At 35.5% G+C, this 21,429-nt stretch overlaps 1 protein-coding gene across 7 annotated transcripts in view; it reads right to left on the bottom strand.

Annotated features, from left to right (window-relative positions):
- Positions 1–21,429, bottom strand: part of ADGRG2 (adhesion G protein-coupled receptor G2) — a 196,042-nt gene that overhangs the window by 63,058 nt on the left and 111,555 nt on the right. For 5 of the 7 annotated variants that reach the window (XM_031958908.1, XM_031958902.1, XM_031958903.1 and 2 more), the window contains 2 exons: positions 14,916–14,960; positions 9,713–9,739 (listed from right to left, as the gene is read on the bottom strand). In XM_031958908.1, coding sequence (XP_031814768.1) covers positions 9,713–9,739; positions 14,916–14,960 — 72 coding nt within the window. The remainder of the gene's footprint in view (positions 1–9,712; positions 9,740–14,915; positions 14,961–21,429) is intronic. The other 2 variants (XM_031958905.1, XM_031958907.1) reach the window with 1 other exon arrangement.

Below are 21,429 nucleotides of genomic sequence, written 5' to 3'. Positions count from 1 at the left end.
ATAATAAATGTCCCATTCCTGGATAGAGGATGCCTAGAGGATGTAAAGTGGTGTACACCCTGTGGAAGCTCAGTAGTGCAGAAAATAAAAATCACAGAAATTTAGAACTTGAAGGCATCTTAGTGTAAGGAAGGGGAATTTTGTGATATGATCACAAAAAAGAATAGAATAGATATCAAAGCTAATGAGGTATTAAATATGTTAAAAAGGTATTGATAATAGGTAGCTTCATTTGTGTGGGATGGGGAAGGAATTTGATTCTCCTCTTGTTCTTCCTTTAGTTCAGTCTCTTCCATTTTTTATAGATCAGGGAACTGAGGACAGGAGAAAGTAATTGAGTGCCCACAAGGTTCTTATAGTGGAAATTGCTGAGTGACTATTTCTAATTTTAGAATCTATCTTTTTTTTCCTGTGGTCCTTGCTGTTGCTATGTTCTGTTTTAGTCCTTTGTAAAGTATGGAGGTTATTTTAGGCAGAAGGTCATTTTGGATTTAAAAACAAAACAAAACAAGATCTCTGCTAAATGGCAGTGCCTGCCTATGTGTCCCCTGTGTCTCTGTATAAGGATTGTAAAACTCATCAACTAATACATTCATTGTTCTAGTGTTTTGTAGAATTATAAATATTGCAGGTATCTGCTTTAGCAAATGGAGGATCTCTCTACACAGGGAAAGCTCTCCATCTCTGGAATGAACTGAGTATTTGTTAAATTCCTACACTGCAGTTAATTTAGACAAAATGCATTCTCTCCTCTAATGTCCTACCTAATTTCCAGTCTATCTGCTCACTTACTTTAATAGAGTGAGTCATATTCCTTCTAAATTCTTTCTAATGTTTTTTAGTCTTTTAAGTTCCCCAACTTGAGCTTGTCTGAAAAAGAGAAAGACATGAGGCAATCTCTTGCATTTACTAATTTCCCTCCTGATTTATTTGCTATAGCAATAAAATCACAGGTCTGGATTTTTTTGTCAAAGCTTTTAGTGGAACTTTGTATGGACTTGATACTTGATGCTATAAAGATGCATTATAAAAATGCTCAGTTAGGAAGTGTGGTTTTAAATATTATATTCAGATGATATTTAGGAAAAAATTATTCAGGTTTTGCCTGACTCAGGCATAAACTCACATCCTACTCTACTGGAATTTTCTTAATGGAGCTCTGCGATGTGCAATGTGATAATGAAATCTTTCTCCTAAAAATGAAAGTCACCAGAGAGTTTATTCTTCTGGCTGTAGTTTGTGAAAGAGGAATGCGTGTATGAGGATGTGTCTCTAAAGAACAGATAATGGAGCCCAAGAGTTTATTTTATGTGGAGTGGCTGAGCCATGAAAGGCCTAATAACTGTTGTCATTCTGCTGTGCAGACAGCTCCTTCCCTGCATAATAATCACATATTTAAAATTAAAACATTCTGGGCTGCTGTTTCTTGCTGAGGACAAACATAAGCTGGTTCTGATGTCATAAACTGGGGTTGCTTATAAAGGATAGAAAATAAAATTGTTTAACTTATTACACCACCAATTTACAGAGGAAATTGTAATTATGTAATGTAATTACGTAATTAATTAATGGCTTAAATTAAATTAATTACATGATTAAAATGTAATTATACACAGGAATTATGGTTTTTTATTCCTTAAAAAAAATCTTTTGTTTTCCTGTCATCTTGAAATTTATTCCTCCTCTCTTCCCTCCTAGGGAAGCCAATCTTTTAATTAAAGAATAAAGAGAGAAAAAAGGGATCTAGAAAGAGAGAAATGAGAGAGAGGAAGGGAGATATAGGGAGGGAAATGAGTAAGAGAGAGTGAAAGAGAAAAACAGAGAGACAGAGATAGAGACAAACATATAGAGACACAGACAGAAAAAGCAAGAAAGGGAGACAGAGGAAGAAAAAGAGACAGAGATAGAAGCAGAAAATGGGGGAAGAGAGGAAGAGAGAGAAGGGGAGAGAGGGCAAGGAAGGAGAAAGGGAGGGGGGAGAGAGAGAGAGAGAGAGAGAGAGAGAGAGAGAGAGAGAAAGAGAGACAGAGAGACAAAAAAGAGACAGAGAGACAAGAGAGAGACAGAGAGATGAGAGAGACAGAGACAGAGACAGAGATAGAGACACAGAGAGACAGAGAGCAATTAATTAAAACTAACCAGCAGATCAAGGGTCTGATAAAATATGCAGTGCTCCACATGCAAAGAATCCTCATTTCTGCAAGGGGGACATGCATTTTCTCATCTATTTTTAAGAGTCAAAGTTGGTCATTATAGTTACATAGATGTTCATGGAAAATTTGACTTTTATGGAAAGTGAAGACATCCATTTAAAGGAGCAGCACACAGTGTGTCAACTTGCCTATCCCCCTGGAGCAACAACCAGTTTCCTGCCTTTTTGTTTCTGACAAGACAAAGGAGCCAATTTCCATTCCATACTTTTAAAATATATAGTAAAAATCTTCTACATAAAAGACAAATTTGCAGAGTTGATTTTGAACTCTGTGCCTACAAATCCAGATTAAATTAGAAGTCACTGGATGTGATTTGGCCCATTTCAAAATATTTTTCTTCTACCTAAAACCTGTTGGCATTTTCTTGGAAAGTAGGTAAAAAGGTGTGATCAAAATGGGTGGATACTGCGAATATTTTATAGAAGGAAAAGTTTGGGTTTGGGGGTGACTTTACATAATAACCCCAAATAGCCTCCTCACTCCATAAAACTAAGAAAGCTCAGGAAAGTTAAAAAAAAAAAAAAACAAAAACCCTAACAGTCTTAAAACATTGCCCCTTACCTGATTCTCCTTGACTCAGATAATAACATTATTCTATGATTTCCACCAGATTTTACTCCTTTGGAAGGGGTTCCTTATTTTCTCCAGTGCTCCAGTGGAATGTGCCCAATTCTAGCTGGTGCCTAAAGGATCTGACATATTTCTAACATGCTTCCTGATTGACTTTCTTATTACATATAAGTATGTGCCTCAGTGGGCAGCTAGGTGGCACAGAGATTAAAATGCTGGTCTAGAAGTCAGGAAGACTCCTGAGTTCAACTCTAGCCTCAGACACTAGCTGGGCAAGCCATTTAGCTCTGTTTGTCTCAGTTTCTCCATCTGTAAAATAAGTTGGAGAAAGAAATGGCAAACCATTCTAGTACTTTTGCCAAGAAAACCTCAGATGGGATACAGTGGAATATATTAGGTTCATAGGACAAAACAGTCAATAATCTTAATACTCTAGTGTTTGACAAACCCAAAGACCCCAGCTTTTGGGGTAAGAACTCACTGTTTGACCAAAATTGCTGGGAACATTGGAAACTAGTATGGCAGAAACTAGGCATTGACCCACACTTGACACTGTACACCAAGATAAGGTCAAATGGGTTCATGACCTAGGCATAAAGAATGAGATTATAAATAAATTAGAGGAACACAGGATAGTTTATCTCTCAGACCTGTGGAAGAGGAAGGAATTTATGACCAAAGAAGAACTGGAGATCATTACTGATCACAAAATAGAAAATTTGCATATGATATTATGGTATACTTGGAGAACCCCAGAGATTCTATTAAAAAGCTATTAGAAATAATTCATAACTTTAGCAAAGTTGCAGGTTATAAAATAAATCCCCATAAATCCTCAGCATTTTTATACATCACCAACAAAATTCAACAGCAAGAGATACAAAGAGAAATTCCATTCAAAATAACTGTCGACAGCATAAAATATTTGGGAATCTATCTACCAAAGGAAAGTCAGGAATTATATGAGCAAAATTACAAAAAACTTCCCACACAAATAAAGTCAGACTTAAATAATTGTAAAAATATTAAATGCTCTTGAATAGGCCAAGCAAATATAATAAAGATAACAATACTCCCTAAACTAATCTATTTATTTAGTGCTATGTCAATCAGACTTCCAAGAAAATATTTTAATGATGTAGAAAAAAATAACAACAAAATTCATATGGAAGAATAAAAGGTCGAGAATCTCAAAAGAATTAATGAAAAAAAATCAAATGAAGGTAGCCTAGCTGTACCTGATCTAACACTATATTATAAAGCAGCAGTCACCAAAACCATTTGGTATTGGCTAAGAAATAGATCAGTTGATCAGTGGAACAGGTTAGGTTCACAAGACAGAATAGTTAACTATAGCAATCTAGTGTTTGACAAACCCAAAGATCCTAACTTTTGGGATAAGAATTCATTATTTGACAAAAACTGCTGGGATAACTGGAAATTAGTATGGCAGAAATTAGGCATGGACCCACACTTAACACCGTATATCAAGATAAGATCAAAATGGGTCCATGATTTAGGCATAAAGAACGAGATTATAAATAAATTAGAGGAACATAGGATAGTTTATCTCTCAGACTTGTGGCAGAGGAAGAAATTTGTGACCAAAGAAGAACTAGAGACCATTATTGCTCACAAGATAGAAAATTTTGATTACATCAAATTAAAAAGCTTTTGTACAAACAAAACTAATGCAAACAAGATTAGAAGGGAAGCAACAAACTGGGAAAACATCTTCACAGTTAAAGGTTCTGATAAAGGCCGCATTTCCAAAATATATAGCAAACTGACTCTAATTTATAAGAAACCAAGCCATTCTCCAATTGACAAATGGTCAAAGGATATGAACAGACAACTTTCAGACAATGAAATTGAAACTATTACTGCTCATATGAAAGAGTGTTCCAAATCATTATTAATCAGAGAAATGCAAATTAAGACAACTCTGAGATACCACTACACACCTGTCAGATTGGCTAAGATGACAGGAAAAAATAATGATGATTGTTGGAGGGGATGCGGGGAAAACTGGGACACTGATACATTGTTGGTGGAGTTGTGAACGAATCCAACCATTCTGGAGAGCAATCTGGAATTATGCCCCAAAAGTTATCAAACTGTGCATACTCTTTGACCTAGCAGTGCTACTACTGGGCTTATACCCCAAGGAGATACTAAAGAAGGGAAAGGGACCTATATGTGCCAAAATGTTTGTGGCAGCCCTGTTTGTAGTGGCTAGATACTGGAAAATGAATGGATGCCCATCAATTGGAGAATGGTTGGGTAAATTGTGGTATATGAATGTTATGGAATATTATTGTTCTGTAAGAAATGACCAGCAGGATGAATATAGAGAGGCTTGGAGAGAATTACATGAACTGATGCTAAGTGAAATGAGCAGAACCAGGAGATCATTATATACATCAACAATGATACTGTATGAAGATGTACTCTGATGGAAGTGGATTTCTTTGACAAAGAGACCTAATTCAGTTTCAATTGATCAATGATGGACAGAAGCAGCTACACCCAAAGAAAAAACACTGGGAAATGAATGTAAACTGTTTGCATTTTTTGTTTTTCTTCCTGGGTTATTTTTACCTTCTGAATCCAATTCTCCCTGTGCAACAAGAAAACTGTTTGGTTCTGCACGCATATATTGTATCTAGGATATACTACGACATATTTAACATATATAGGACTGCTTGCCATCTAGGAAGGGGGTGGAGGGAGAGAGGGGAAAAGTCGAAACAGAAGTGAGTGCAAGGGATAATGTAAAAAATTACCCTGGCATGGGTTTCTATCAATAAAAAGTTATTATAATAAATAAAAATAAATAAATAAAAAAAACAAAATAGAAAATTTTGGTTATATCAAATTGAAAAGTTTTTATACAAACAGAACTAATGCAGACAAGATTAGAAGGAAGCAATAAACTGGGAAAACATTTTTATAGTCAAAGGTTCTGATAAAAGCCTCATTTCCAAAATATATAGAGAATTGATTCTAATTTATAAGAAATCAAGCCATTCTCCAACTGATAAATGGTCAAAGGATATGAACAGACAATTCTCAGATGAAGAAATTGAAACTATTTCTAGTCATATGAAAAGATGCTCCAAGTCATTATTAATCAGAGAAATGCAAATTAAGACAACCCTGAGATACCACTACACACCTGTTAGACTGGCTAGAATGACAGGGAAAGATAATGTGGAATGTTGGAGGGGATGTGGGAAAACAGGGACATTAATACATTGTTGGTGGAATTGTGAATACAACCAGCCATTCTGGAGAGCAATTTGGAACTATGCTCAAAAAGTTATCAAACTGTGCATACCCTTTGATCCAGCAGTGTTACTACTGGGCTGATAACCCAAAGAGATCTTAAAGAAGGGAAAGGAACCTGTATGTGCAAGAATGTTTGTGGCAGCCCTCTTTGTAGTGGCCAGAAACTGGAAACTGAGTGGATGTCCATCAATTGGAGAATGGCTGAATAATTGTGGTATATGAATATTATGGAATATTATTGTTCTGTAAGAAATGACCAACAGGATGATTTCAGAAAGGCCTGGAGAGACTTACATGAACTGATGCTGAGTGAAATGAGCAGGACCAGGAGATCATTATATACTTCAGCAACAATACTATATGATGATCAATTCTGATGGACTTGGCTATCTTCAGCAATGAGATGAACCAAATCAGTTCCCATGGAGCAGAAATGAACTGAACCAGCTACACCCAGCGAAAGAACTCTAGGAGATGACTAAAAACCATTACATTGAATTCCTAATCTCTATATTTTTGCCTGCTTGCATTTTTTATTTCCTTCACAGTCTAATTGTACAATATTTCAGAGTCCGATTCTTTTTGTACAGCAAAATAATGGTTTGGACAGGTATACTTATTTTGTATTTAATTTATACTTTAATATATTTAACATATATTGGTCATCCTGCCATCTAGGGGAGGGGGTGGGGAGAAGGAGGGGAAAAATTGGAACAAAAGGTTTGGCAATTGCCAATGCTGTAAAATTACCCATGCATATAACTCGTAAATAAAAAGCTATTAAAAAAAAAGAAATGAGAGGGTGAAAATATAGAGAATTTTGATTTTTGGCAGTGAAGCAGAATCAAAACTTTAGAACTAGACAGAAAGGGAGGGGGAGAAGAGAGACAGGAGAGTGGAGAGAGAAACAGACAGAGACAGAGACAGACACAGAAACACACATTGAAAGACACACTCAAAGACAAGCAGAGGGATAGGGAGAAAGAAACAGATAGATACAGAGACAAAGATACAGACAAAGGCAGACAGAGAGACAGGGAGAGAGAGAGATAGATACAGAGAAAGACAGGGAGACACAGGGGCAGAAATAGAAAGACAGGAAGAGACAAAAACAGAGCAGAAACAGACACAGAGAGACACATTGGACAGAAATAAGAGAAGAGTGGAGAAGAGAAGAAAAAGAAAGAACAAAAAGGAAGAGTCAAGTAGAGAAGAGAAGTGGAGAAGAGAGAAGAAATAAGAAAGAAGAGAAGATAGCAGAGGAGAGCTTAGAAGAGGAGAGGAGAGAAGAGAAAAAAAGGAGAAGTGAGGAAAGAAGAGGAGAAGAGAGGAAGCTAGAAGAGGGGAGAAGAAAGAAAAGGCAAAGAAAAGAGGGAAGAGTAAGGAGAAGGGTAAGGAAGGTAGAGGAGAGACAAGTAGAGTGAACCAGTTGTGTTTTAGTTGTCTGACAATGCCTAAGTCCAGCATCAATACACTGAAGATCCAAGGGAAGCAAGACTTTAGGATTGCTGCTTAGACCCAAATCCAGGCCAAGAATTTGCATAGCTCAGATTAGGAAGACAGAAATCAGACTTTGTCATGGATCAGAACACCTGAAAGCTTGAAAAGTCTTTGAGATTCAGGAATAATAAACCAGTCAATACCCCCAAGAAAACCGCAGTAATAGGACTGTGCAAAGCCTGGACCTAAAAAATGTCTAAAATTAGATAATATATGGAAAAATGAACATATAGCAACAAAAAAAGAATCCCACTGTAAAAAACTATTATGGTAACAGGAAAGTTCAAGACATAAATCCAGAAAAGAATGACTACAAAACATGTATAAGCAAAGCCTCAAAATAAAATTCACAGGGCCTACTAGAATTCTTGAAAGAGATGAAACAGGAGTTTAAAAAATATTCTTTTACAAATGAAAGGAAAATAATAGAGGAAAAAAAGTAAAAACATAAAACTATGGAAGAAAGATATGGAAAGAGAATTGAGTTTGGCATAAATAGTACAAAACCTTATTCAAATAACAAACTCTCTGAAAATTGGAATTGCCCTAATAGAAGATAATAGAAGAAAATTTAAAACAAATTCCCAAAACTGAAAAAACAAAAGTTGAGGAAAATGTAATGTGTCTCATTGCAAAAATATAGAAAATAGGTCTAAGGAGAGACAATTTAAGAATCAGCTGAAAGTTATCATCAAACAACAGAAAAAGAACCTAGACTTTATATTGTAAGAAATCTTAAGACTGACTACATATCTTTGAACTAGAGGGCAAAGTAGAAATTGAAAGAATTCATGGGTCACCTGATAAAAGAAACCTCAGAATGAAAATAACCAGGAATGGTATAGCTATAGTCCAGGCTTTCAAATTAAACAAAGAATAGAGAAACTCTTCTCTATTTGCAAGTTAAAGTCTGGTTGCAAATAGCCAGACAAAAAGAAGTCAGATACTGAATAGCCGTAGTTGGGTTAGCACATAATTTAGTAATCCCCATATTTCAGAAGCCTTACAACCAAAAAGTAACTTACCCAGCAAAACTGAACATAATATTATAGGGGAAAATGGATTTTTAATGAAATAGAGGATTTTAAAGCATTCCTGATAAAAAGACCTAAAGTGAAACCCGAAGGTTAAGAGAAATACAAGGTAATCATGGATAAATAATAAAAAGGAACTAAACAAAGATAAAGTATATCTATTCCAAAATGAGAAAATGATATATTAAATTAAATTTAATGATATATTAAAACCCTTTCAGGGGTCAAAGAGGGAGTTTAATTAAACAGGGGATCTGGGAATGGGTCTGTGTGTGTTAATGATTTTTAAAGAAAATTAGAAAGGGAAGGGGAGAGTAATACACTGAGGGGAGGAAAGGAAAAGGTATAAATGATTCTCTTATATTTGGAGTGTGCAATCTATACAGAGGAAGCAGTGGAAGGAGCAAGTAAAACTTGAATATTATTCTCATCTGAAATATTCAGATAAAGGAAAAATTTATATGCAGACTTGCATATAGAAATACATTTTATTCAACAGGGAAACAGGAAAAGGAAGAGAATGAGAAAAGAGGAAGGGGAAGTTAAGGGAAGGATTGATCCTATGCAAACCAAACACTAAGGATGTATATATAGAAATATTTATTAGAAACTGAGACTGTGTACATCAGTTAGGAATGACTGAACAAGGTTGGTGTATAAGTGTTGCAAGAAATGATGAAGGGGATTGTTTCAGAAAAAAAGGGAATTCTTGTTTAAACTGATGCAAAGTGAAGTGAGCATAACCAGACAAATATTTTATACAGTGATTACAATAAGAAACAACTTAGAAAGACTTAGAAACTGTGGTCAATGATTAACTATGATTCCAAAGTACTCATGATAAAACATGCTACCTGCCATCTATTACAGAAGTAATTTAAAGTATAGATTGAGAGATTTTGGGGAAATATGTCCAATATAGGAATTTATTTTGCTTGATCATACCTGTTTGTAATGGGTTTTATCTTTCTTTTTAAACTGGTTTGGAGAGATGAAAGGCAGAAATAGTAGTTTATTGTTTATTGGAAAAAAAATTAAAAAATTTAAACATTGATACTGAGGTTTTAGAATAAGAAACTTTATCCTCAGCTATAATATACTTACCAAGGCTTGTTTCAACTTCTGTCATCTCTGCAAAAGGAAAGATATGTTATTACTTCATGTAACATTTTAAAAAACAAAAAATACAAATTTAAAGAAAACCAAATAAATTCATATCTGGAGTACCATTGAGGGATGTAATTAAGGTCATAATGGAGGTATCAGCTACAAGGTAAAGAAAAAAATCAAGAAACCTAAGTAGGCTTTCAAAGCCATCATGAATTTAACTTTAGGTAGGGTAGAGTTTAGAGACATACATAAAAAAATTTAATTAATTTTTTGACCCAGTCTGGTCTTAATCACAGGAGAATTACCCTATTTTGGGATACCTCCAAAATACAGCTAGAAGGCTTCCTCTTTCTTTTCCCAATTTACTTATATGCCTCCAAAATATTTCTTTGGTCCCATTTGAATTAATTTCTTTCATGGATTCTTGCTTTAAGCCTACTCGGTTGCTTTGGAAGCTTATATTCACATTTTTAAAATTTCATAAATAGAAAGATGAATAATAAGAATTTCAGAGAAAAATTTTTAAAGAGGAAATGAAATATAACATACAACTTAGACCAATGAGGAATAAGAGATACCTGATCATATCATTCGGAATTGCCTAGGGAAAGACCTACTGTGTTTTGGGATCCAGAGCTTAGTTAGCACAGTGCCTAGTACTGAGTACTAGTTAGTACTTAATACTAGTACTTTAAGTAGTACTAGTTAATACATGTTTATTTAAAAATGTTTTTTGATTCATTAATTGATATGAGAAACACATTGGTTCATGGTATTAGATACAAAATTGGGAAAAGAAAAGAAAATATAACTTTTTTTTTTTTTTGAGGCAGCAAGATGGGCTACCAGATATAATATAATGTTAAACTTGGTGACAAGAAGAGTTAAGTTAAAATCTGGCCTCGGGTACTAGCTGTATGACCATGGATAAGTCATTTTATCCCTGTCTCCCTCTGTTTCTTTATCTCTAAATGAGGATACTAGCATGCATTTTCTAGGATTGCTATGATGATAAAATGAGATCATATTTGTAATTTGCCAACCTTAAAGTGCTATATAGATGATAGCTATTATTATTATGTTAATGTTTAAATTTTTATTATTGTTAGGTTACTGAGCTTTACACTTCAAAAACAAAAGAAAGTTGTAAGCAACAAGATTATATGATGATCAACTGTGATGGACTTGGCTCTTTTCAACAATGAGATGATTCAGGCCAATTCCAATGGAAAACTTGTGATGGAAAGAACCATCTGCATCCAGAGAGAGAACTATGAAGACTGAAAATGGATCACAACATAGTATTTTCACCTTTGTTGTTTTCTTGCTTGTTTTTTTTCTCTCTCATTTTTCTTTTCCTTTTTGATCTGATTTTTCTTGTGTAGCATGATAAATGTGGAAATATGTTTAGAAGAATTGCACATGTTTAACCTATATTGGATTATTTGCAATTGGGGGGAGGAATGGGGAGAGAGGGAGAAAAATATGCAACACAGATTTTGCAAGGCTGAATAATGAAAACTGTATTTGCATGTATTTTGAATAATTAAAAACTATTCTAAAAAAGAAAATTATTGGTGTAGTTTAACTTTCATAATACTCATCAGTCAGTCAATAAAGCATTTATTAAGGGCCTATTATATCAGCACTGGACTAGTTGCTGAGTATAAGGCCAAATACATGAACTATATTCCATAGAACCTCCAAATCTCACTGCTTGAAAAATTCATACTAGCTGAAGCAAGGAGCTAATTTGGACAGGGTAGAAAATTGAAATTTACTTTTTTTTTTTTTTTAACAATTAAAGGCTCATTAGTAACAATAATAATAACAAAAAGAATTCTAGTGCCTTAGACATAAATTACAGACATAATCTATGTTTTTTGACACCAGTTTTTCTATATTTGCCTGTTTATGTTATTGCCTGAATAATAATTATTATAAAGAGGGTTTAAACAATTCATTTTAGGATTAAACTTTTCTTCAACTCATTGCTGTCCTATTCTGGCACAATTTCTTGGTAAGTTATTAAAAAATGTGATCTCTATTAAGGTTATCAAAGCTATTTGTGACTCTCTAGTAAAACATTTACAATTATGAGTTTATTTACTCATAGGTTTAAATTTTACAAAAACTGAGTGGACAAAATATGAAATGACAAAATAAATGAAATATTTTGCAATTAAAACAAGCTTATATTTGCAGCAGGATAGATATTTGTCAGCCAACAAAGACATATTCTGGGTGTGTCAAGGCACTTGGCTGGCTTTCTGTTTGAGAACGCCTACATATACACATATTGGTTGAAACACACACACATACACGCACACACACACACACCCTGTCTGTCATGCATTACTGTTTTCATATTTTGTCATCTTTATTAGAAAAAACAAAACAAAACAAAAAATGACCAGCGTTGTTCATGAAAAATAAGATAGGATAAATAGTCTCTGTGTTAAGACTGAAGGAATGGAGTCTCTTTGAATAGACCCAGATATTACTCCAGGACACTAGTTTCACTCAAGGAAAGTCAACTTCAAGGTTGGTCTACTGTGAATGTAGCAAGCCTTTTGCATGGCTCCATTTTTTCTAACCGGCTAAGCCAGTATCAATCAACATTTCTTTCAATGACTCTAACAAGTCTTCTGGGTTATTTGATAGGAGCTCCCAAGCTATGGTTAAAAAAAAAAAAAGGTGAAACTTGGAGCCAAGGGCACCTCAGTGACCATGGTCATGTCACTTTTTCAATCTCAGTTTCGTCTTCTGCAAAAAGGGGAAATAATAATAGTGTTTCCATTAAAGGATTATTATGAGGGTCAAATGAAATAAAAATATCATTTCCCCACAAATCCTAAAATCATACACATGTCTATATCTCTCTATATATGTATGAACATATGCATTTACAAAATATACAACACACATATATATATATATACATAAATATATGCACATATATATATATATACATGCATATACATTTGTACCTTCTCTGTAACTGCAATATTTGACTTATAGTGATCAAAAATAAATGCTGATGGTGTGTCATGTTAATTTTATTCTTAAACTACAAATTTTGCAACTATGAACCATTGTTTCTTTCTTCTCAGACAACCTGGGTTAGACCTTTTTGGGTATATGATTTAACCTCATCTCTATCAACTTATTTATTTTTAATAGATGCACAAAATAATTTTAAATCATTAAGTATTTTTATTATCATTATAACAAAACCATAGTAATTTATATAGTGATAATTCAGTCATGAGAGACAGTATAGTATATTCAAATCAAGTCAACAATATATGTATATATACACACATCACATCTGGATCTGCTCTACAACTGTTAATCTTAGAATACTTACTGAAGGAATGAAAAGTGAAGTATCCATAACACACATCCAGCAGGATTTGAACCCAGGTATTATAAAGGGTATCCCAAAAATCTTAGTTTTAAGCTTTAATAGTTTAAGAAGCTATTCAATGAGATATTTAAATAAACTATTGAGATACCCTGCATATAAATGTAAATTATTACTATTATTTGTTCTAAGAAATGAAAAGAAAATAATTGATATGGATACTCTTCTTTTAAAAAAGGTGAAAACTATGGAAATGAAATCTATTATTGTTCTTAGATCTTCCAAGATCCTTAAATGTGTTATCCTTAAATTTGAAAATTAGAATTATGTCCCTCAGTTTAAATATGTATAATAAAGAACAATAACTATGGGCTTCTATTTGGAAGCCTAAAATGTTATGCAGAAAAATACAGTTTAATACAATTAAGCTATAAGATTCATGATTGAATGTAAAGAATGCTGACCTATCACCAATTCACTATGTGACCATGATTAAATTATTCACATCAACTAATTTGCACTACCTATCTCATAGGATTGCTGTGAGAAAAAGGTTGGTGATTTCCATTACCTCTCAGTAAGGACAATCCCCTTGCCAATTTACATCTGTACCTGATTTGTAATTTGTAGTCTTAGGGAGTTGTTCAGGGCATTGAGAAGGCAATTGAGAAGGTCAGTAAGAATGGGAGACCTAACTTCAACTTTGGTATCCCTGATTCCATCTGTCTCTCAAAAACATCAGTTATTGTCCTTAGAATTAGAGGATTAGACCATCTTGTTTGTGGGGGTAGGAGGCAATCATGCTAGTAAGTGTCTGAAACTGGATTTGAACTCAGATTCTCCTGATTCCAGGACAGGTATTCTATCCATTGCATCCTTCAACTGCTTCTAAACCATCTCTTCTTAAGAGCCTTTCTAGTGAGTTCAAAGTGCCTCCGAATCATACTTTCCTCTTATTCCTCCCAATAACCAATAATTTAAATAGGTCCCAATGGATTTCTTGAGTAACTTTAGCTTTTTCAGATTAGCTCTTGAATTCTCTTGGAGAACAGAACATAGAACTTGGAAGTTTTTCTTTCTATAAATATTTTTTCCCTATGGGATGCTAAAATGTTAAGGTTGTCTCTCATCAAGTATACTACTGACATATTGATTCTGGCATTTGGCCCCTGCCATTCTTTGGGAGAGTTTTGAACAAGAATACAGAGATTATGAGAAATCTGAGTTATTTTCATAGTTGAAAACCATGAATTTATTTTATAGAATTCTACATGTTGATATCTCAGGAATTTTGTGTGTGTGATTGATTCTTAGAGTTGTGGGTTGTTTATTTTGTTAATGACAGAATTTGAGTTTGGACAGTTCAGTCAGTTTTTTCTTTTTCTTTTCAGATGGGATATCCATGTCTTGACCGGGCTAGAAATATAGAAGCAATTCATGGATCTGATCTCACTGGTGCCTAGAATGGGGACTTTGATTTGCTCTAATTCTGACTTGCCCCCTTTTGCCCTTCCTTGGGCAGCCTGGTAGTCCTCCATTCCCTGGGGCACAGCATGTTAGTATTATGTTAATTATGAGTAATTGGCTCTACTCTTACTGCAGCACAGTACTCCTGAACTTAAGCTATCCAAAAGCTTCAGCCTCTTTTGTAGCAGGTATAACATGCAAGTTCTCCCATTCCTGGTAGGTAGATTGCTTAAACCTTTCTAGGATGTCAGTTATGTTATATTTGATCTTGGGCATCAGAGATACCTTCATTAGAGGATAAAAAGAGGATGTTTGATATATCTGTGATAGATGATTATGTAAAGTGCTGCACAATAGTCTTACCAGCCATAGTTGTTCCAGTTGATGGAGTAGAATTAACAGTACTTGCTGTAGAAAGAGGGGAAAATTTGAAATTTATTTGATCTATTTAAAAAAGAAATATAAATTAATGTTAATAGCAGTTGAAAGTAAAATGGTAGTTTCAACTAACTATCAGCAGAGGGCAATTACTGTCAAGTTACAATAATTGATTAATCTCTGTCTTCCTGTCTTGGTTTCTGACTTTCTAAACAGAAATATAATCAAAAAGAATTTTTTTATTAGAACAATCAAGCCTTCAAAAAATCACCTAAATCTTTAGATAAAATTCCAATTTGTTTTGTGCTTAATATATATAGTAAGTACTTCTTAAGTATAAATTTTTGATGATTCCTAGATTATACAATTGAAGACAGATTTATCAGATATTTGACCTATTCGCCTTCAAAAATAAATGCCTATGGTGTGTCATGTTAATTTTTTTCTTAAACCACAAATTTTGTTACTGTGTACTCACTGTTTTTTCTCAGACAACCTGGGTCAGATCTTTTGGGGTATATGACTTTATCCTCATTTCTATGTTTTTAATAGATGCACAAATAATTTTAAGACACTAAATACTTTTATTATCATTATAGCAAAGGCATAGTAATTTATACAGTGGTAATTCAGGCACGAGAGGCAGTGTAGTATAGTCAAATCAAGTCAACAAGCATTTTATTAAGCACCTACTATGTACTAAGCACCAGAAAAATGGGAGATTCCATTTTAAAATCTGATTTTAAAATTCTTGAGTACCTATTTGGCAGATAGCTGCCTAAGATTTCATGGCACCTGCTCACTAGCCTCATATCCTCTTTTGAAAATGTGGATCAATCAAAATATTTAGGGGGCATTAATACTACCTCCTTATGGTATATACCTCTGCCTTTATAAGGCTGTCTGTAAAACAAGGTCCAGCTCAAATCCAACTCTTTTTCTGCCTTTGCCATATTTAATAAAATACCTTTAACTTGCTGAATTTGACTCTTTAATCAAAGTGAAGATCCAAACAAGGATTTCTTTCAATAGATGAAGGTATATATATATGTGTGTGTGTAAATGTTGATTATAGCAATGTGTATAAATACTCAAACATATATGTATATATGAATGAGATATATCTACATATAAATACACACATGCATATGCATATGTATATGATATTACATTGGCACATATCATAATATAGACTTTTATTACTTTTAGGGTCTCACTCACTATATATATATATATATATATATATATATATATATATATTTAAGAAAGTGGCAAACTGTATGGGGCTGAGGTTTGAGTTGATGCACTGAGGTCCCAAGTACATGAGGCTAAATAGTAATTGGACTATACTCTATTAATATACATGATTGGATAAAGAATGGTCCCTGCCCACTCTCCGTGCAAGTCCTGATGTTTTGTAGAGGAAATGACGATTTTGGTGGGTGGAGGCAGAGAGAGACAGGAAGAGAAGCTGGGAGAGATTGGGCCTGGGTCCATTCTCCTGGCTGCTGGTTGTGTGGCTGCTGGTCTAGCTAGCTTCTTGACTCAGCTGCACACATTGCTATCGCCGATTCTCTTCCGCCTCCGATCCTTCTTCACTGAGAATAAAGACTGACGATTTTCCCCTAACCTGAACTCCGGACTCCTGCTGATTTAAAAATACACGGTCTTCACATCAAACCACTTCAGTCTTACTGACTCCAAGCTAGTAATTTTATCCATTATGTCACCTAGCTGCCCCATTATTATAGATAGCTTGGTTAATAAGCTACACAGACTTGTTATATGTGTCCAGAAAAAGAGGTGACTAGTTATTAGCAGCAATTTGTATAGCAGTTTAAAGGTTTGCAAAGAGCAAACTCTGTGAGGTAGATAGTGCAAGAATAATTATCTCATTTTACCCATGAGAAAACTGAGATTATGGCAAGTGGAATACCAAAGGATCAAAGATAGTCTCCTGCATTTTTGTCCATTTCTCTCACTTTTTAATTAAAAAAAAAAAACTACATAAGTTTCTAAACAGCTGAATGTGTGAAATTGTGTACATAGAATATCTGAATGCTGAATTGAACAGCTTTCACCCTGATGTTTGACATATTATGAACAAAGATATAAAATGTGGAAGGCCTCAATACTACAAGTCTTGTAAAACACATGTGCTTTCCTAAATCAGCACTAAAGGTAGCAACTGTCTAGCACCATAGCTATACAAATGGGGACATGACTCATAAGCTTTTTTCCTGTTAAACTTTTAACTGTCAGGAAAAATAGAGTGATTGTAGGAATGAATTTAAATATATGACTATTCCCCATGTGCAAATATTTTTGACCCAATTCAAAATTGTTGTAATCTGGTGGTAGTGTTTCTCTGGATTTCATTATTGCTCCACAGAGAAGTGATTAAAAACAAGCCACCACACCTAAATACTATGATAAGTACATCCCAAACAAAGCAGGACTTTTTGTGTAAATGTAATTGTATTGACTCTCCTGGAGTGACAACACAACAGAACAATATTTACAGAGGGTTTTGCTACATAACCAAGAAAGTAAATAAAGATATTTCTAATTTGGCAAGGCCTTTTGGTACTGGTTTCTGTTATAATCATCTGTTATTATCATCCTGCTGGTGCTAAGTAAATATGATTACATAACAGCTTAGTAGTTAACTGTTAAGATTGTGTATTTTAAGATCAGCACGAGACAGGAATTCAGGTTAGGGGAAAATCGTCAGTCTTTATTCTCAGTGAAGAAGGATCGGAGGTGGAAGAGAATGCTGATAAGCAATGTGTGCAGCTGAGTCAAGAAGCTAGCTCGACCAGCAGCCACACAACCAGCAACTCGAGTCTCGAACTCAGCCCAATCTCTCCAGCTTGTCTTCTTCCCTCTCTGCCTCCACCCACCAAAATCGTCATTTCCTATACAACACATCAGGACTTGCACGGAGAGTGGGCAGGGACCATTCTTTATCCAATCATGTATATTAACAGAGTATAGCCCAATTACTATCTAGCCTCATGTACTTGGGACCTCAGTGCATCAGCTCAAACCTCAGCCCATTACATTTCCCGCTTTCTTTTATTTTAGAACACCGGTAGTCATGCCATCCCTGACTCCTCAGGGAGGTCAGAGCCTGCAAGGGAGGTGATCACAGCCTCCCTAACTTCTCAGGAAGGAGGTGAAAGCACCGAAAAGGAGGTGATCACAGCCTCCCTGACTTCTCAGAAAAGGGTGAAAGCACTAAAAAGGAGATGATCACGCCCCTACCTGACATCTCAGGAAGGGAGATGAAAAGCACCAAAGGGAAATGGGGGTTGCTAGCGGTTTCTGGGCTGAAGGGTCTTATTATGCACAAACCCATCAGCATGGGAGGTATTACACAAGCACATAGCAATAAGCATGCAGAGGCTATTAGGGATGACCCTCCCTCAGTCAGTGCAGGCTCGATGTGGTGTAACAAACATGAATTGTACACACAAGTAGCGGAATAGCAAAACAATATAAATCAACATGGTGTTGGAAAAGATCACCAGAAGTCCTAGAAGGTGGGTATGTAAACAACAGTCACACATACACCTTCTTCAGCAGCAGAGATAGTCAAAACCAATCTATTGTCCATTGTTTCACATGTCAGGAATCCAATGATCCCCTGAGTTTTGAAGTCCTGAAAAAGTCTTTTTATTGTTAGGGAATCCAATGATTCCAGCAGATTTTGAAGTGTTGTAACAGTCTTATCATTTCTCAGAGAATCCAATGATTCCTGAGGGTTTCAAATCCTATGTCTCAGAGAATCCAATGATTCCTGAGAGTTTTCAAGTCCTATGTCTCAGAGAATGCAATGATTCCTGAGGGTTTTCAAGTCCTATGTCTCCAGAGAATCCAATGATTCCTGAGAGTTTTCAAGTCCTATGTCTCAGAGAATCCAATGATTCCTGAGGGTTTTGAAGTCCTATGGCACAGAGAGATCCAATGATTCCTGAGGGTTTTGAAGTCTGACAATCTTTGAGTGTCCATGAGTCAAAGCCCGTAACTGCCCACGCTCTTTCAATGGTGAGCGCAATCAGCAACAGAACCACCGATATTTCTTGGGTCTTCTCCTTTGTTTCAAAGGTCTGCTCCGTCTCTCTCTGCATGGACAAAGGCGAATATGGCTCAGTTGGCACCCATCTGATTCCTTCTCCACCTGTAGAGATACAACAAACCCTCTCCCCAAAAGCAGTTAGCCTATCTGGTCCTTTCCATTCACCACTTTCTGGGTCTCTCCACATCACCTGGCGATTATCTAAAGATAGTGGAGCTGCTCGTCACTGACACTGACCTTCCGGTGGGTTATAAAACCTGTCAGCGGAGCCAGTGCATCTTTGTCAAAAATCAAGAAGTTAATAGTATAAAGAGCTAGATTTAGAAGTTCTCTAGGTTACCTGTGGCTCCCCCCTTTCTTTTGTTTTTGGAGGCGTCTTAATATCTCTGTTTCTCCTCTCCACTATTGTCCTGTCCTTGAGGATTAAAAGGTATGCCCGTGGTGTGTAAAATCTTATACTGTGCACAAAAAGTGTACAAATTTTCAAGTATAAGCAGGACCATTGTGTCTTTATTGCTTGTGGCTACACCATAATAGCAAATGCTTGTATGAGGAATTCAGTGACCACTGGCTGTCTCTTTTGCTGCTGGCATTGCAAAGTAGAATCCTGAAAAGGTGCTACCACAACATGGATGAAAGACAGTCGACCAAAGATTTATAATGGGTCACATCCATTTGCCAGATTTCATTGGGTCTCTAAACCACGAGGGTTTCTTCCCTGAGGCAGTGTAGGAGCGTGGAAAGGAAGGCAAGCCGTACAGGCTTTACTTATGCTCCTAGCTTCCTCTTTTGTTATTCAAATTGTAAACGTAAGCTCAACAGCCTGATGATATTTAGAATGAGATGCCTGAGCTTCTTGGAACAAAGGGTATTGACCAACATAGTTAGAAGGCTATCTGCCTTTGAATTGCCATCAAATATGAGGACCTGGAAGTCCACTATGAGAATGGACATGTAATATAGATCTTACCTGGATGCTTTCTCACTTGCTCTTGAAGTTTCTTAAAGAGCTGATATATAATAGAGGCTGCAAATTTTATTTGGGCTGTGGCAATTCTTTGTACCACACCTACTGAATAGGCCGAATCAGATATTATATTTATGTCTCCTGGATAATAAGTAAGAGCTAGAATGATCGCACAATTCATTTCTGCTGAGTGGACTGAAAAGGAGTTCTGACTACTCTCTTTATAGTTAGATCATGAGAGTACACTTAGCACAAATATTATGTTTGGATGCATCCGTGAAGATTGTTGGTCCTTGAAGAGAACTTTAGAAACTTTTCTTCGAAAGTCCATCGCTAATTATGTAATAGTCTAGATTATCTTTAATGGAGACCCATGTAAAAATTTGGAGCCATGGCTAATAAAATTTGCCACTCTAGGATGGTCTCACACACATAATATTGATGTATTGGTATAAAAGGTGTATATCTTATCAGGTCTTATCCCAGATAATTGTACTCGCTCGCTTAGTGGCCTTTAATAAAATTCTATACCAAGCACTGGGTAGGATGTAAGGCTTTGATCTGGTTGTGCTGGGAGGTTCACCTCTATCACACTGTGTCCTTGATGAAGGACTGCTGTAGAGTGCTCCTTGTGTGGCAAAACTGATATCTCAAGGGTTTTGAGTGACTCTTCAACCACATTGGATAAAGCCAGTTCAACTTCTCTCAAAGCCTCTTGAGCTTCTTTTGTAAGCTGGCGTGGTGAATTTAAAGCACTGTCTCCCTTAAAATGTCATATACGTTGTAACTGATAGGTAGTCAAAGCCTAACACTGGTCGCATCCATTGGATATCTCCTATCAATTTCTGAAAATCATTCAATGTGTTTAGCTTTTCTGTTCTTAAGGAGAGTTTTTGAGCGGTATGCACCTTAGGGTATACTTCCATATCCTAAATATTGAAAAGGAGCATGTCTTTGAATTTTTCTGGTGCTATGATAATTTGTAATTCCTTAGTGTTTCTATGGTCTTTTGTAGACATGCCTCTAACATTTGTTCCTCAGGTGCACATCCCAAAATGTCATCCATGTAATGTAATAGCATAACTTTTGGGAATGCTTTTCTTACTGGACCAAGAGCAGCAGCAACATACATTTGACACATAGTAGGGCTGTTTTTCATTCCTGTGGTAAAACTATCCATTCATATCTCTTTTATAAGGCTCAGCTAAGTTAATGCTGGGCACTGAAAAGCAAATCTTTTCATATCCTCCTTATCCAGAGGGATAGAATAGAAACAATCCTTAATATCTATGACCCAAAGAGGCCATTCTCTAGGCAACTGAGTAGGAGATGGAAGTCCAGGCTGAAGAGTTCCCATAGTTTCCATCTGTTCATTCACTTTTCTTAAATCAGTTAACATCCTCCATTTTCCAGATTTCTTTTCACAACAAACACTGAGAATTCCAAGGACT

Source organism: Sarcophilus harrisii, chromosome 3 (assembly GCF_902635505.1).
Source record: "Sarcophilus harrisii chromosome 3, mSarHar1.11, whole genome shotgun sequence".
Classification (NCBI taxonomy): Eukaryota; Metazoa; Chordata; class Mammalia; order Dasyuromorphia; family Dasyuridae; genus Sarcophilus; species Sarcophilus harrisii.
This window is presented reverse-complemented; position numbering and strand designations above follow the sequence as displayed.